The sequence below is a fragment of the Phocoena sinus genome, chromosome 13 (genome assembly GCF_008692025.1).
Source record: "Phocoena sinus isolate mPhoSin1 chromosome 13, mPhoSin1.pri, whole genome shotgun sequence".
In the NCBI taxonomy this organism is placed as follows: domain Eukaryota; kingdom Metazoa; phylum Chordata; class Mammalia; order Artiodactyla; family Phocoenidae; genus Phocoena; species Phocoena sinus.
In genome coordinates, this window is record NC_045775.1 from 49,877,446 (window position 1) to 49,895,743 (window position 18,298).

The 18,298-nt window shown below is 41.7% G+C and overlaps 1 protein-coding gene and 2 pseudogenes across 1 annotated transcript; 2 read left to right on the forward strand and 1 right to left on the reverse strand.

Annotated features, from left to right (window-relative positions):
- Positions 1 to 1,307: 1,307 nt before the first annotated feature.
- Positions 1,308 to 1,460, reverse strand: LOC116764815 (annotated as a pseudogene).
- A 5,916-nt stretch (positions 1,461 to 7,376) lies between these two features.
- Positions 7,377 to 8,703, forward strand: LOC116764395 (SNRPN upstream reading frame protein-like). Its single transcript, XM_032653001.1, has one exon. It carries the CDS (start codon positions 7,428 to 7,430, stop codon positions 7,641 to 7,643), a length of 216 nt encoding a protein of 71 aa, XP_032508892.1. The 5' UTR covers positions 7,377 to 7,427; the 3' UTR covers positions 7,644 to 8,703.
- Positions 7,814 to 8,563, forward strand: LOC116764016 (annotated as a pseudogene).
- Positions 8,704 to 18,298: the final 9,595 nt, after the last annotated feature.

An 18,298-nucleotide genomic window follows, 5' to 3' on the forward strand; every position in this document is an offset into this window, starting at 1 on the left:
TCTCAACTTTGGTTTTTCTGATGAATACTGGGGAATATGCCCTTCTTGGGCAGCTGGGCTGATTTCTCAGCCTGCTTCCCACCTGTAAGATTTTGGGAGCCAGAGATCTTTATATATCTCAAACATAGTCTTTTTAAATCCAGGCTGGTGGAAATTTTTCCAATACAGCTTTCTCAAAAACTTTATGGATTTGCTATGTATGATTCCAGTCAACTACATGTGCCAAATGCCTTACCCACAGTTGTTTTGGAGACATGCTTCTTTCTAGATATAAGTGCAGGTACGTTGCATGTGTTAGTCATCTGTGAGTCATAAATTGTTTCCTTAATCTTTTCAGGGGTCCTAAAAAAGGGTGTGACAAACCATTTTCTTGACTTTGTCTTTACTTTACGGCAATGTTCTGATGACCACATCTTTACATAGAGAGAAATGATTTAATGATTCAAACTTACAATTTCCAGAATCTCGAGGTTCTCTCAATTCCCCTCAATCCTGCTTGCAAACCATTTTTTTCCCAAGCTCACCTCTTTCTTGTAGTAACTTATCAAATTCAGATAATAGCAGCCAACCCATGTTCTGAACATTCTGCCTCAAAAACTTCCCAGCCCAATGCTACAGGTACACTTAGTACTTTTTTTTTTTTTGCCTTCTAGGTTATTGTAGTCAGTAGTTTTATCAAATATTTTGTTACTACAGCATATGGGTGGTTGTTTTTCCAGCTTCTTATTACAGTTTTTTATAGTTTTCTCTCTACTTACCACAAAATCCCAAACCAAATGATACATATTTTAAAGTTTTTTGACAGCAGAAGCCCATTTCTGGTATAATTTTTTTTTTCAAAGTGTAAAGGGTTTTTTTTATTATGTGTAACACAAAGTTATTTATTAAGTCAATAAATTTTTAAGGAATTTCACACGTTCTGATTCTTTCCACTGCCAATCACCTTAGTTCCTCCAAACTCATAAATTTTCAAGATAAAATAGCCCTTTCAAAAAGAAGTTATCATGTGAGTCAGCCCACAATTCTTTTAGTTAGGCTTCTTTGATCTCCAATCAAATATGGACACACTTCAAAATTCCCCACCTGTAATCTTTAGGATCCAATTTCCTCAAGTGATTTACTTTAGGACCATGTTTAGGGTCAGGAGATGGATCTGCCTGGTTCTGAATTTGACACCCTCTAAAAATGTATTAGGTTCAAATCATATTCACTCCTAAGCCATCACACCCTAGAACAGTACAGATCATTGGGATATGCCAATACCTAAGATAAAAAGTTCGTTAGGTTTTTCATAGTTTACTTGGCAGCTCTGTCTTGTAGTTCTTTCCCACAGATCTAACAGGTAGTTCTATGAGTAAAGGAAACCACACAGTTAATCTATGAGGTGTTTCCAACGATTCTGGTATAATTTTTATATCAACTAGCAATTGGCACGTTAATGATGAATGACAAGCCTTATAACATGACCCAAATCTCAGAGGCTCAAACAATAAGTGTTTACTTTCTTGCTAATGATTGAAGCAGCACTGCTTCAGGTCATCAGGGGACTTGGTTCTAGGCCTCTGACTCGGTTCAGTTTTGTTCTCAGAGTCTCTTCATTCTTCTTCAAAAATGGTTTATTTATGACGTATTTTCCTTATAGGGAAAGGCAGGAGCATCAGGACGCAAGCAAGACACACGGCATATGGAAAGGCTCTGTTCTCAACACACCTGCCAACATTAGTTAACCAATTTAAGTCACATGGCTAAGCATACAAAACATGCACAGTTACACGTCACCTGGCATGGTCATTAGAGCAGAGAGGGAGTCAAGAATTGAGAACATTTCAACTAGCACACATGCAAACAAACAAACAAACAAATATCAACTAGTACAAATGCTGTGAAGAAAATAAAGTAGAGTTTTACTTAGAGGATGCCTGAAAAGCTATTAAGAGTAGTTTCTTGGAGACGACATTTAAACCGAGGCTGAATGCTCTCCAGGGGGAAGCAGTAGACAGTGCAAAGACCCAGAAGCAGGGATAAGCTCAGGGTGATGGAGGAACTAAAAGGAAGTCCTTGGAAGGGTGGTAAGGAGATGAAATTGATGAAGTAGGCAGAGGTTATTTAGACCTATGTTATTATCCCTGTTATACGCATTATCATATAACTGGACATTTTCAGAGGATTATTTACCAAATGTTGAAAAAAGAAAGTTTTTTTGTGAGTTCTCTTGGCGGTCATGATAACCCACGAGTAGGGCAGCTGAAGTCAACCCGTCTGGAAAGTTTTATCCAGATTGAGCTGAATACTCAATTCTAAATAATTTACCTTTTCATTGGTTCTTATTGGAGTGTTGGCCTGAGTCGTTTCAAAGGGAACACCTGAAAATACTAAGAATTCTTGACTAGGGTGGTCCCAGCTGAAACACTGAAGAGGTAAAATGTTGGCTTGAAACTACTTGGCTTCTTAACAATTCCAGGTGTTTCTTTCCCCCTGGGCTTCTGAGAGATAACTGGAGGTATAAAGGCGTTGGCGCCTTCTTTTCCCCCTTAGTCTCACTCTTGGGAGAAACTTATTCTTTTGCTCCCCAGAGGGTTTTCTAGGTCTAAAATAGTGACAGCCCTCTTTGTTGATGATATCCTTTCCTGGGAAGTCTTTGTGCTGGTCCTTGGGATATGACGCAACCCTTGGTATAAACCCCAAAGGTGCAGCCCATGCCTTTGGGAAGTTCATGATTCATTGGGGTGTGATACAAGTTCAAGTGGGGCACACTCATGACCACAAACAGTACGCTCACATATAAAGTCACTTGTAAGTATCTTAAAATGTCGCTCTGTCAGAAACACAGAGGTGCTGATCGCTGAACTGCCCTTGATCATGAGATCGTGAGGACTTTCTAGAAATGACCATTAATCTTGATCCTATGTGAAAATTTTGATTAAAAAATTGGCCTTTAATTAGCCAGATTTTCTTTTGCCCTTATCTTTGTATTGACTTAAGGAAAAGAAAGCTATTCTCCTTTCAAACACTTGGAAAAAAAAAGTAAATCAAACCCAGCCACATGAAGAACCGGCTGCTCTCCCTGGGTCACAACAACACCTCTACAGGTGTGCCCTTGACTTCTATTAAGAACGACCAACGAAACAAGTGAAATCCCCAGCTGTAACTTTGCGTGGCAGCATCTTTTATCAAGAAAGGGACTGCGTCTAGATGAATCAGAGTATGCTGGCTGGTGGAGCTCAGACACAATCATGTGGTTTTTCAGGAGAAATAAATGTGACCGTGTTTATTTCACACGTGTTTGTTTGTCAGAGGACTTCAAAGCAGTGGGCAGAGATCAGTTAAGCATGGCCACCTGTCCCAATGGCCGCACCTCTTCCTTTCAGGTGGGACCCGGAGGTCATTAGCACTGAGGCAGCTCATGCTCGGTTCAGCTCCTGTGCTACAAGGTAGGACAGGAATCCTACCAGGAGGAGGACTTGGGTCCTGGCTCCTAACCACCCCTGTTGGATTTCAGCCGGCAGCACTGCCCAAAGAAGATAGCAAACTGAAGGAATCTTCCCGCCCATGCGAGTGGCAGGTTAAAACCTATAGGACTGTTCAATCAAAGGCATTGCCTCGCTCTGTCCTGAGCTGCTGTTGTACGCTGGGACACATGCTGCTAGGAGACAAAGGGGACACGCGTTTATTTTCAAGCGCAGGACTTTGGAACCACTTGGGAAGGATATTCTTGATTGAGAACCAAAACACTCCATGATGCTTAACCAACCTGCAAAGTGAAAAATCAGCATCGGCCCATGCAGCCGGAAGGCAGGAGGAAGGACCTATGCCTTGAAAAAAAATTTTTTTCAAAATATCCCTTAAATGATATTTGTGTGCATTTGCAAAATTACCCCTTTCTGAATCAAAGTCTCAAGCTGTTTGCATCTGAGAACATATGTTGTGCCGCTAGACAGCCTCTCAGCCCGCCACAGCCCCTGATATCCCCCGCCGCATTGAATAAGGGCCAGTTCCCGGAAAGAAGGTGCCGCCGCTCAGTCAATGCCCTGTAATAATATTTTAAAATAAATGATATGCATCATTAAATCACCAAGGATGACTAACTCAATTTTAGAAAACCCACAACTCCAGCAATCATAGTTACAGCTCTGATTTGAATATTTTCACTTTCACCTGAACAGCCAGTGGGAGCCAGTGAAGCAGATTCGCATCCGGGCTGTAGTCTCAGAGGAGCAGGAAGGAACCTGTGATTATGTAGTTACAGTAACGTCGGCTAGATGCCTCCCGTCCACCAGGGCTTTTTAGACTTTTCCTTCCTCCCTTCTTGCCTTCTAATTTACATATCACAGGCATCTTCTTTGTAAAGTTATCTTAAATAATTTATTAGATTGATCTTTTTAAAATTCTATCCTGGCTAAATGTCATAAGGAGAGGGGGAAAAAAAGTCTTCTAAACTTATTTAAAGGTTCTACTGGAGTAGGCCAGTTACCTGCTTCACTGCTGATGTTCTAAAAATACCTCCATGTCCGTACTATTATCCATTCTTCACGTCCAATTGCTCTGTTATGGTAATAGTCAGAAGCACACCATGCAGTAATTACTTACAGCTGACTGAAGAAAAGAATATTCAACTCCCCCACTGTTCCACGAGAAGGTCTTTATGCTCTATTAACTCATTCCTGTTTATTAATACTCTACTGGTAATTCAGACTGCTGCCTCTTAGGTTTGTAATAGGAGGACTATTAAACAGCAATTACTGACCATATGGGTTGGCGAATATTTGTTGTTTTTTTTTTGGTGGGCTTTTCTCCCCCCACCTCCTTCCAACTTGTTTTTTAAGAAGCCATATTACAACATAGTAAAAGTAACATCACATCTGCATGAGATTAACAAGCTTGGCAGTATTTCTCCCTTAGAAAATGTGAATTTATTCCCAGATTATCATGGCTAGCTTAGGAAAAAGAGATCATGGGAGACATAGGAAAATGTGGAAGATTGTTCACATGTGGGAAGACCCCCTACTCTGGACGAGGATTTGGCACTTGTGTTCCCTAAGTCACTCAGCGGGCTGTTTCTTACTGCCTTTGAGAAGGCACTGACCGACCCTCAGGCACACTCTACTCCTGAAAAATAAGCATATTCACTGAGGAATCCAAACCTAATACCATTGTCCATTTTATGTTCCCCCAAGCATTTGGAAGTGGTCACTTTAAAATTTAACATTTAGTCAATTCATCTTCCAAAGAGCAGATACCTGAACGCTGGGAGATGACAAAAGGCTCCTCCTGGGAGAGGGATGACATGAGTAACGGGTTCAAGTGAGGCAGACAGGTGGTAAACCATGATTATGGTAATAATAACATGTGCCTCTCTCTCAGGTAGTGAGCACTAAACATGTGGCAAGCATGAAATACATTTAAAGGGAGATGCATCTTCGAGATATGTAGGAGACCAGGAGCTGACTTCCATTGGAAGATGCTGGGTTGTGATCCAGAGCAGGTAAGTTATATGACCAGCAACCTCCACCAAGGCGGAGGCTGGGTACCAGGCTCCCTGACATAATTGGCTCTCCCTCCAAAGCAGGTGGTCCTCTTAGTGCCCCTTGAGGCTTGTCTTCTAACTTCTCGCCTTTCCCATAAGGGGTGTTTCTCCGCTTGTGTACAAATACTTTTAGCCCTGCAACAAACAGTAACAAACCTCTGAGAACTTCAGCTTGCCCCAATCTCACCCTTTGCAAACTACCAAGCAAATTTAGCATTTACCTGTGGCAGGTGTTTGTAGCTAATCTAACACTTTTCCTTTGTTACCTGCTGGTGTTGTGTGTGGAAGTTTCTTCTCTCAGATACGCACTAAATCCTTCAATACGAGGACTGTATCTTTTAAACTTTTTTCTCCTTGCGCCTAGTTTGGTAATGGATGCTCAGTTGGTGTTAAGTAAAGATTGGAAGAATTTAATGGAAATACGTAAAAGAAAAAAGGACATCAGTCCCTAAGTTTTCTTACATAGGGAGATGTAGAAGCTACAGTTTCTGGGGTAAGTTTGGAAAAAAAAAAGCAGTAACAAAAATAAACAACAACAACAAAATGTCAAATCTCTGCCTCAACACGTAACAGTACTAAGTTAATGGGTAGAACATAATTGAATTGAATTGAATTGAATTACACTTGTTAAGACCCCAGAGCTTTTTCACGATATGTCTAAGCAATAGAGAAAAGTAATTTATTTCATCTATAACCTTTGGGTGAATTAGAATCCTCAGTAACTTATGGCCTAGAGGGCCCTCGAGGGGAAGAGGGCTTCTTTCAGTTTCTGTGGTGGGCACTTTGACCAATGCAGACTGACCCCAGGCAGGCTCAGACCTACCTGGTATGATCAGAAAGGCTCCGTGAGGCCCAGCGTGCCCCCAGATAGCTCATAGATTGGAGAACATGTGGATTTACAATGCAGTTTTGTTTTTATTACTATTGTTTTTTAAAGAAGGATTGTGTTTGTGTGCGGGGGGCGGGGGGGGTTGCTTTGTTTTGTTTTGTTTCGTTTTGTTTTTAATTTGGCCACGCTGCTCAGCTTGCAGGATCCTAATCCCTTGACCAGGGATTGAAGCCGCGCCCTCGGCAGTGAAAGTGCAGAGTCCTAACCACTGGACCGCCAGGGAATTCCCACAGGATTGTTTTTTTGATTCAGTATAAGCAGGATACTAATGTAGATTAAAATAGAACAGGTCTGATTGAAGTCAGGCTCGGGGCATGTGGATGCCTAACCTGATAATTCAGCTGATAAAACCATAGCAGTCCCTCTGGGAGACCCCAGTGTTCCTGGGCACACTATATGAAAAGCATTTCTCTATTCCAACCCCCTTTTGATACACATGTGTAGACTGAATCAAATCCACATGGTTAGCTAACAACAAACGGCTCTGAAATCCAATCTTTTGGTTAATTAGCCAAGTTTGCTTTGTTGTTGTTGTTTTTCGGTATCACCTACCTGTGTTCGTGGATTAAGTCCTTGTCACGAGCAGGCCACTGATAATAGGTACATATGTGACATTGGAGGACTAGGCCATTGGGCCTCCCTTTAACACAGCTGAGACAAGTTTAAAGTCAGATGAGGGACTTGACTAGGGAGGGATGGCTACTTGAGGATCTTCAAAGACGAAGCAAATGTGAGGGTGGAGGTGGTTGATTTCCCTTGGCCATTCCTGCGCCTTCAGGGTTGAAGTCTTGGCACTGGCTTCAACTCAGCTTGGCTGTCCCATGTGCGCCTAGTCCTGGATCACAAGTTTACATCAATTTCAGTCCTGCCTGTGTTGAGAGGAGCTGCCACAGGGATTTGCTTAGGGTGCTGGGAACTATGCTTCTCCTACACACAGCATGATATAGGTTATGCTGTAGGGTGGGGCCACCGGAGATGCCTAACATTGTGTTCTGAAGAGCGGCCAGAGGCGCGATGGAGCGGGCCAGGGACCATTTACACCTGAGACGGACCACAGACCAGCACGTACCAGAGGGAGAAGTCCAAGTCAAACGGAGAAGCACAGCCTCACTGAACAACCAGGAGTGTCACCTGTACCCAAGGCGATCTCAGCAGCAGCAAGTACCTGTGGTGGATTTCCAGGCGGAACGGAGACAGGCATTCTTAGCTGAGACACCAAGAGGTGGTTAAAGCAGTATTGGAACACCCAGGTAGCAGATTCCAAGAGAGAAAAACAAAGAAAAAAACCAGGCTGTATCTACTATTCGAAGCTTCCGCCCCAGCTTGCATTGTTTGTAGGAGAACCTGCGTCATACCTTGATCTGTAGCCTTCCCTTGGGTCTTAAGGATCCTGAAACTTGCCTGTGGACATTGGATTTGGTGGAAAAGCAATCGTGACTGTGGGAAAGAGAAGCAAGGCGCTGCAGCACATTTACTATAGGATGAGATGTGTCCTGCAAGATGACCAGATTTTCATTGGTGCCTTTAAGGCTTCTGACAAGCACATGAACTTGATCCTCTGCGATTGGGATGAGTTCAGGAAGATCAAGCCAAGGAGTGCTAAGTAGCCAGAGCATGAAGAAAAGCGGGTTTTGGGTCTGGTGTTGCTGCAAGGGGAGAACTTGGTTTCCATGACTGTGGAGGAACCAACCCCCAGAGATACTGGCATTGCTTGGGTACCATTTGCTGGAGCTGCAGGAGGCCCTGGGGTTGGTAGGGCATCTGGCAGAGGTGTTCCAACTGGTGTTCCGATGCCCCAGGCTCCTGCTGGATTAGCAGGCCTTGTCTGAGGGGTTGGGGGCCCATCCCAACAGGTAATGACCCCACAAGGAAGAGGCACTGTCACAGCTGCTGCAGTTCCTGCTACCGCCAGCATTGATGGAGCCCCAACTCAGTATCCACCAGGACGGGGGGACTACACCTGCTGCTCGAGTAACCCCACCTCCAGGAATTATGGCTCCTCCACCTGCTATGAGACCATCCACGGGCCCACCAATTGGGCTTCTTCCTACTCGAGGGACACCAATAGGCATGCCCCTCCAGGAATGAGACCCCCTCCCCCAGGAATAAGAGGTCCATCTCCCCCAGGAATGCATCTACCAAGACCCTAGGATACTATTGGTCCTTCTTAGTCACTTTTTTTCCTGCAATGTGTCTTGTGAAATGTGTGGACTGTTTGTGAGCTTTTTGTCCCCTCTGCTGCATTAATATTAGCTAATAAATACATAGATCAATTAAACTGTGAGGTACTGTTCTACAAAAAAAAATTGGGGGGTTGTCTATATTGCAGGATGTCCTTTCGTTCTTTCACTAATAGAGGCAGCAGGATGTATGTGGAAGAGAATATGGTACGGGGACTCAAGGGATCTGTATTCTAGACCAGATCTTTTCACCAATTAGCTGTGTGTTTGGGGGACATATTATGTAGCCTCTCCGCACCCCCGTGTCCTCATCTGTAAAATAATGCCCTCTGGCTCAGATGTGTTTCTGAAATGCTTTTGGCTTTACCGGGCCATCAGAAAAATCTAATGTTCTCTGTCTGGTAACTTTGAGTTAAATTATATTAAAACAAAACAAATCATTATAAGCAGTCATTTTATGAATAAAATGCTTCTATATGCCAAGAATTTTAAATTAGGCTCCATGACAAAAACATTTATTTCTGATATCAGTGAAAACTTGAGATAAGTCAGTAAGGATGGTATTAAGCCTTGTAAATATGATCCAACTGTGACTTGGAACTGTGGAACTGTCCCCATGGGTGAAAACATCTGGGCACTCTGCTGGCTTCATTTCAGGCGTTCACGTATCCAATACATGCTTGCTTTGTTTCTTCCATATCTCATTATTCAATTAAAAAACATATTCAGTTGATACCATGGATTCATTCAATAAATGTCATTTGATGCATCTTGAAGGAGGAACCTGCTACATATGTAACACTGTTTTCATTGTTAATAATAATAGTATCAATATAAAAGATAAGTTCCCAACTTTGAAGATCTAATAATCTCACTCAGGAGGGAAAATGTATATGGTAAAGAGATAGGTGACTTCATAGGACAGTACATGAATAGGGTCCAAGAGCAGGATACAGGATATAAGCTTTGAAGTGAGGGTGGGGGGGTGATGATGTGGGCTAGAGTGTACAGGAAGTGTTCAGGAACGTCTTCCGCTGTTCCCTAACACATAAAATTAGCACAGGTGAAGAGGAGGAAAGAGGCCACTTTAGGTAGGGGAAAGGACTGTGCAAAAGCAGCGAATTAGATAAGATTAAGAGATACATGCATTTGCTAAAGATTAAAGATATATGAATTTGCTAAAGACCTGGATCTTTAGCAGGTGGAAAGAAAGGCTTCTATGAGAGACTAGTGGGGGCAGGGATGGCATAGAATCTTCCATTCTGGGAAGGTATTGAAAGTCGGGCGAAGAATTTTGGCCATTATCTCACAGGCACAGAGGTCCTTCTTTCCTTTTTCTTTATCAGCTGTTTTGCTCAGTGGAAATGTTATTAGTAAAATCACAGAGGAGTCCTAATAGAAAAGGAAAAAAAAAAAGACTGTAGAAAAGCCACTTGGGGAGCAGGTGAGAACAAGGGGTTATAAAACACTGGAAAGGCAGTAGAGCTTGGAAGGCCCGTGATGGAGGCAGAGACAGACTGTGTGACCATTTCAGGGGTCAGTTTCTCTTGCTCTGGGTACCGTGGGCTGGAAGGCAGTGCAGGGTACCAAGGAGATGTCCGGAGGAGAATGCTGGAGAAAGAGAGCAGAACAAAAGGAAGAGACCAGGAGAAGATAGATGGAGACAGAGAATCAGACAAGAGTGAAGGATGAGGGGAACAAAGAGTGCGTGGTCAATGAGGTGGAAGACAAAGGAAATTAATCAAAATGATTATGTGGCAGGTTTGGAGTTCGACTCACAAATTGAGGTGCATAAGAATATGTAACTATTTTACGTAAATTATTCTCCTTTGACTTCAAGCCCCCAATCTGCAGGAGGCAGAAATGTAATCTCAGTCATTTCAACCTCCTCCCGTCAAATCCCCGAACTTGTCCCTCATTGCTGGGGCCTTCAGTAGTACCCAGGTGACAGAGGTGGCTGGAGCGGGCAGGGCATCTGCCCTTGGTTGGGCATCCGTCCACTGAGCATGTGTCAGTCCTGCCACAATCACCAGTCCATGCAGTTCACCGCGGAGGCACACCTCATTCTTCCCTAGCAGGCATTCAGGGTCTCCCAGGGCCTTTTCTGGGGCCTTCTCTTTCACTGGAGAGTCATGGTGTTTGTGCAATACCGGCGGTGAGGAAGTTCAATAGATTTGCTATCTCCCTGGACAGGTCTTCTTTGCTCTGGGAAAATAAAGTTATCTCAGGATTTCGTCCCCCTGCCCTTCTGGTACCCCCAGAGACCCAACCCCAGAGAAGGACCAACTTGTGTCTAGGTTTTCTTCCCTTCTACTCCAACTTTCCTCCTTCTCCCAAATGCAGGGAACTGTCTGCATTTTTGAGGGCAGATTGCACTCTTATCAAATGCTCCCCTCTTACCTTCCTATCTCTGATGAGGCTGAATCATTTTATACGCAGGAAAGATGACACAGAGTGGTTATATGACTTACTTGAGGTCACACTGCTTGTCAGTGACAAAATGGGTAAAATTGAAAATATGCTAGCTTGACTACCTTTTTCTCCTTCCCCCCTTCCCTCTTCCCTTCCTCCCTCCCCCCTCCCTCCCTTCCTTCCTTCCATTCTCCCTCCCTCCCTTCTTTTTTTCCCTCTCTTTTCTCCTCTCTCTCTTCTTTCCTCCCTCTCTTCAAAAGAATTTATTATGTGCCAGACGGTATACAAGTACCAGATATACCATACTGAACAAATTAAACAAATGAAATGGATTGCTTTCATGAGTTGCCAGTCTAGTAGGGGAGATGGACATCAGACACTGCATACACAGACTCGTAATTAAACTGTGGTCAGTACAATGGGTTCTATGAGAAAGTAGTAAGGAGAATCTAATTTAGACTGGACAATCAAGGAAGATGTTTCTGAGGAAGAGACATCTGAACTGAGAACTCAGACAGGGATGAGAGCATTCCAGGTATAGGGAATGGCTTATGCAAAGAGTTGGCATGTTCAAGGAGCTCAAAAACATGCCTGTGACTGAACTGTTTGAAAGGGGGAAAATGAAACAAGATGTGGTTGGAGAATGAGAAGGACCAGAGTCTATAGGGCTTTATCAGCAAAGTTAAGAAATTTGGATTTTATTCTAAGTTTAATTGAAAACAAAACTTAAACAGTGAATGACATAATCTGATTAACATTTGAAAAAATGTATTCTGGCTGCTCTGTGGAAAATGGATTGGAGTGAGGAAGGATGGAAAAGAAGAGACCATTTGTGAGTTGGGGGCCCTTTAAGTATTCTTGGGAAAGATGATGTGGGTTTGGAGCAGGGGTGTGAAAATGGGGAAGGGAAGAAATGGAAGAATCAAGTCGTACTTTGGAAGAGTTGACAGATTACTGGATTTGAGATGTTAGTGGGGACATAGCTCCCCAATTTCAGACAGGAATTATTATTCCCTCTACTCTAGAAACCCTATTGAATCCCATTAAGATGTAAGTTCGGTTGTTATAATAGAAAACCATGTGAGATAGCCTTTTCTAGAATAGCAGATGTCAGTGCTTCAAGGACGTATGGCACTGAGATGGCTAGATATTTCTAAGGCATATAAATTAGATAAGTGGATAAATCAGGAATCTGGTATAAGAAGTGTGTTTACAACCCTCAAGCCTATTCTTAGATACTGATTAATAATAAGTTTTTACCAAATAAATCCCCAAATTGTTATTAATATCGATCACCAGACACTTGTAAGTTTTCAACCACATTTATGTCTCTCGCCTATATTTGATCCCAATAATAAATAAGGTGGATTTCTTCCCACACAATAGAAATAAATAGGGCCCCAGTAACTTGGTAGGTCCTAGCTCAAATGACAGTAACTCATAGGTCAAATGACAATTCAGAGGTGGAGGAATGACTGGACCCTTCATCTTTGTAACAATCACTGAGATCTAGGAAGAGAGAAGAGCTGCCTAACAGTCCTTTAAACATGTTGATTCATTCCAGTCTGGGTTGTTTTCACTGAACACTTAGAAAAACAATCTGTAAACTGGTCCTTGGGCCTTGGTGAGAATTTCTCAAAGGCAGTGAGGCCCACGTTGGGAGCATGTACAGTAACGATGAGCATAGCCATCAGTCTTTCACAGTAAGACTGTTTCTGAGCCCAACATCTAGACTCTTACTTGGTCTTCCAGTTTGGGGCAGTTTGACACCCTAAAAGAAGATAGTTTAGTCACCTTTGTAAATGACTTCATGCAGTTGTTATTACAGTAAGCAGTTCTAGCAAAGAAAGAAAGCAAATCTGAACAAAAACAATGTTGGAGCAGGTGTTCTAGCTGTTGGAGAAAAGGTATGAGTGACATCACTCAATCACCTTGTTTCTCTAATAATAATATATTACTTTTTAGAGGCATTGCTTTTTTTGAAGCATTGCTTTTTTTCTGTGTGCCACCTTTTATAAATTTCACATCTCATATTTTCCCCCTTTGAGTGTGCCACAGCAGAAGCAAGTTATGTTCGCAGAAGGTGAGCCGGAGGAATGTTAATCCTGTTTGGAATAAAGCTCTTTCCTAAGTTTATTTAGAAACCAACATAACACTTAGCAAGACACTTCTGATATATTTTGCCTTTTACTTGAGTTTCTCAAATCCAAAACGTTGCATTTTAGAGCTTAGAGAAAATTTAAATGAAAACAAAAAAACCAATTTCTCATGTCCCCCAATTGAAAAATCTGAAAGGAAGAGTATCTGCATTAAATGATGTTATGCACATTTTAGTAGTAGACCAGACACAGACATCCATGTATCACATTTTCTTCCCATGTGGAAAGAGCACTGATTCAGGGGAATGCTTTCCCCTTATACCAATGGAGAGGAAAAGGGATTCTATTTTCTAGGTATCTTATTTAGTAAAATTAAGCAAAGCTGGATTTAAAGCCTTTAATGAAGACAATAGAATATGTTAAGTAACCAGCTAATATTCTGCTGAAAACCTGATAACCCTCAGGAGGCCTCACAGAGTCTATGATTGGACTGTGAGCCTCTTCCAACGTGTTTTTGATTTGGATAACTCCAAATCTACCCCATCCCCTTGCCATTTCAAGCAGCACTATCACAGTTCAGGCAATCAACAGACACCTGGAGGAAGAGAATATTCAATCTGCTGTCGGGAACGCAAGGGAGACAGGATGTTAATTTGCAGCAGTCACCTCAAAATTGGGACACGTGGTGCTCCCGCGGACTCCCCCACCTCTGAGAAGACTCTCCTCAGAGACTTCCTTTCATTCCCTTGAGACTGGATCAAGTTGGCTTGGACGTGCCATAAGAAAATGCTATAGATGCAGCAAGAGAAATAACTTTCTTTTCCTACGATGATTATCGCGAAGAACTCATGTCAAGAATAAGTAAACTTACCTTCGGAGTTTCATAAGCACTGATTGGTAGAAGGGGAAGGAAAGTGAAACTCGGAAATTCTGTATTTCACACGTGCTTATCTTCTGTAGCCTGGGTTGGGTGAGTGGGGTAGCTCAGTTAGAAAGGAAGCAGGCCAAAAGGAGAGGTAGATAATAAAAAGGAACTTTATCAGGGAGCTTCCTATACTGTTGATAGTTAACGTCATTATGAGTGTCTAGTGTTTCCACTAGAAATGTCCAATATGCAAATAAACAAGTGGTCGTGGACACCGTTCCTCCAGAATTAGCCACTTTAAGGGACGATTGAAATGTAGTGGGGATTTCGGGGGTTGGGAGAATACATACACTTAAATGGATAATTTATCATTACCTGAGGCCCCTATTGGCATTGATAATGTTCCACAAGGGCTTAGAATTTAGAGATAGGTTGAATAAAAATGAACAAGGAAAACAACAGCAGTGAGTGTATGTAAACGCCGTCCAAGGCCAGTGTGATCACTGCTGCTTCTACTACAAATAGCAAACATTTACTGTGTCTTTCTCATGTGCCGATCAATGGTCTACGTCCCCTCTATGTATAAGTTATTTAAATCCTCATAACAATGGGAATTATTATTCCCATTTTGTAAGAAGTGAAACTAAAGCACAGAAGAGTTGAGTAACTTGCTCATAGGAACATGGTACTAATAGCACATCCAAAGCACATTATTCTGAATCTTCACCATGATGATGCCTACACTGAATCTGTAATGGGAGAACAAAATGGAACTTGCATGAGAAACGTACATAGCACGTAGGCTGTACATGGTTAATTAGCTTACCAGTAGGCATCATTTTAAGGGTTGCCTAATTAATGGTTTAAGAATAATTCCTTTATAGAAATAGTTTGTGTATAAATAGTTCAACAGATAGTGATATGCCATGTTCATTGTAATAAACAATATGTTTTAGATCTGCAGGACCTTACTGCCAAATGGTATGTACTTTTTATTCCTTCTTTTGAAGAAAATTAATTGAACTCATGAACTGTTGGGCATATCAGGTACTTTAGTCAGTGTACGTTAATTTGAATAAAATTACATTGAAGTATTGGGATCCTCGGTTTAAAACAGTGGCTTGCATTTTTTAAGGGTACCAGAGGCAACTCCTGTAATCTCTTTTAATCCTGAATCTCTGTGTCTCATTCTGATAAATTTTGGATAAGAACTGTACAAAAGTCATCCTCAAAAAATACAGATGTTCTATTTTGCTGAAGACATGACTTTATAACTATGTCTAAATGTCTTTGTCATCTAGAAAACACAAAAATAAGAGCCCGAGGATTTGAGAGAAGGTTTGGAACATGGCGATGGAGGAATAACATTCCTAGAAGAAGTGAAGATACTTTCTCCTCCCTGGTCCACCTGAGCATGCAGCGTCCAGTGAAAGTGATGAGAGGATGGTGTTCGTGAAGTGTACACATGCAGTGACACCCTCACCTTCCTAACATCTACAGATGCCATCGTAGACATTTTTCAAGCCCTCTTTTTGCCATCCACACAACTTGGAATACTTTGGTAGGCCTTTTACCTAATTTTTAACCCTCAGAGATGCTAAGGCAGGGGCAAGCATATGGTATAAATGGAATGAATGAAGGCAAATGAGTGCAAAGAGAAGCATTTACCTAACCTCAGGAAGATAGACAGATAGGTCTTTCCTAAATTGTTGTAGAAGTAAAGAGCTATTGGATCGATCTTTGTGTGATTGTTCCTCCCTAGTTTTAATAAAATATTCCAGTTTGGGGGAAATTCCTTCCCTTGTCAATAAAATATAAAAAGAAGAAAACTTTAAAATATTTGCAGCCCTTCCTCTAGAATTTCATGCGAATTTTGCCTCTCTCTCCTCTTGATATTCCTTTTCATGCAAAGCATTCTTGTGTATTTCTTCCATTGTATTTTTCATGAAGAAAATATAGTGATTATCCAAGATAAGCAGACAAGATCAGGGCAGAGTTTACCTTTCTTCGTGATGCGGTACCAGACTTGTTTAGATTCAGTGCTCTTGAAGGCAATAGGTGTGTCTTTTTTATCTTTATTGGTATCTGTGTACATATTAGGCACACAGTAAATTATCTGACTGTATCAATTAATGAACAAACAAGAACGGATGACAATAGTAGATGTTTCTGAAAGGTTTTCAAAAAAGATTTAGAGAACATTTTGGAATTCAAGTTAAAAAAATTCACTCAAATGAGATTTTGGGGGATTTCATGTGATTAACTCTTTACATTATCTTGTAGTAATTATACAGAAATCTCTATTTATGTAAACACAGTGAATGCATCATAACACTAGAATAAGTATACAAATACTGCATGTCAAATTAGGTTATAATCACTTTCAAGGGACGTGATTTCCTAGTTAAACAGATTCGTTTACATCTTGTGAAATAAAAAATAAGTGAAAATAACTATATAAAATCAGGCTTACAGCTGGACAGATCTGCTTGGCAATGGTCCAGGCACTGAATGGGGAAAGCCCCTCCAGCTGAGGAATGCTCAGGACGCCCAGGATGACTTCGCAGGCTCGGCCTGGAGAGGGGTCTTTGGCTGCTGTCCTGACTGCATCCTGTCTCTAGTTACCTGTGGGGAAGATGGGCTACCTTAACATTTAAGATGAGACTCTTGCTGTGAGGGGGTTGGGATGGAATGGAAACTTGCTCAGTAGAGGAGAAAACAAAGGCAATTCAACGTTACATGCTTAGGTAAAAAGCATATTAGAGTAAGTCAGGGATCCTCTCGCTAGAAGAGCAAATAGGTGAAGCTGGCATTGGAATCACGGGAGTTTAGAGTCCGGGTTTGAGTATCACAGATCATCTGGTCCAACCCTTGTAATATAGATGGGGAAAGTGGCCAAACAAGGCAAGGAGCAGTACCAAGATTGAGACCCAGAACTTTTCCTCCCAAATCTGGTGCTTATTTATGATATAACTGAAGCTCATCCTTTTAAGGGAGATCATTTTTAAAAAGCTGCTCATTTTGATGCATATCTCTAAAAAATACATTTTGCCTTGCCCTGACTGAGCTAACACTTCCTGCAATGTTCCCTTATGTTGACGGCAGAGGGGCATATTTGTAAAGCTCATTTATTACATGGTGTCGTAATATGGTGCCATTCTCTATGGCTAATTGTGAAGAGCATTTTGCCTTTTGCTAAGCTTTGGTAAGCCAGGTGTTTTTGCTTAACTTGCCTCTGTGTCACCATCATATTCATCTACTACTTATTTTTGTTGTTTATAAGAATTCACTAAAACTATTTTTTTTTAACCCATGGATTCTTACTTGGAGGTAGCTCCATATTTCTCCTACTGAGTAAAAAATCTTTGGTTTTTATTATTAGCTTCATTGATACTCATTTTTGTTCAAAATACATTTGTTGAACACTTACTCTGTGCCATGCTGTGCATACGTGGGTTTCTTCCCACATTCCGTTGGTTGAATTGCCCTGAGCAGGGCTTGGCAAACTGTGGCCTGTGAGCCAAATCTGGCCTACTGCCTGTTTTTGTCAATAAAATTTTGTTGGAGCACAGTCACGCTCGTTTGTTTGCATATTGTCAATGGTTGTTTTGTACCACAACAGCAGAGCTGAGTAATTGTGATAGAGACGATATGGCCCATAAAGACTAAAATATTTGCCATTTGGCCCTTAACACAAAATGTTGCCAACCCACGATCTCGAGTGTGAACCCTCAATTATCTCGCTGGCTGGATAAGAGAGCCAAATAAAATAGACACTACACTGTAGCTGCCCTGAGCACTACTTACTCACAAGTGTTTGTGGCCAGGAGTCATAACCATGGCACCAAACAACATGGAGAGAACCAACAACATCCTAGTCTGGGGAACACAAGGCTTCTCCAGATTTGTTTAGATTATTTTCAAACCCTGTTCCTAGAACCATCCCCAATCTGTACTAATACTATAAACTTGTAGCTTTTCCATTATTGTTATTTCTTTTACCTCTTTTTTTTGTTCCTTAGGAAAAGGTAATTAGGCTATAAACTGAGGTCTGACAACTAATTTCAGTCAAGGCAAGATTAATACAAAGCAGGCAGATAATTTTCATCCTGTGAAATTAAAATAGATACATTTTAATGACATTCTGAAAAATCCATGTCTAATGTTTTTCCTTTGTGTTCCCTCACCTTCCCTTGTTCTCGTGTGATCCCTATTCTGTGTGGGTAGTGACACGTGCTAATTCAGGCAAACTACCAGCTCACTCCTTGCTGTCCTCCACGGCTCTTCCTCCCATCCCCACGATTAACCTTTGGGTGGAAAGCTGCTTCT

Coding starts and splice junctions, on each gene's coding strand:
- LOC116764395 (XM_032653001.1), top strand. CDS start 7,428: ATGGAGCGGGCCAGGGACCATTTACACCTGAGACGGACCACAGACCAG.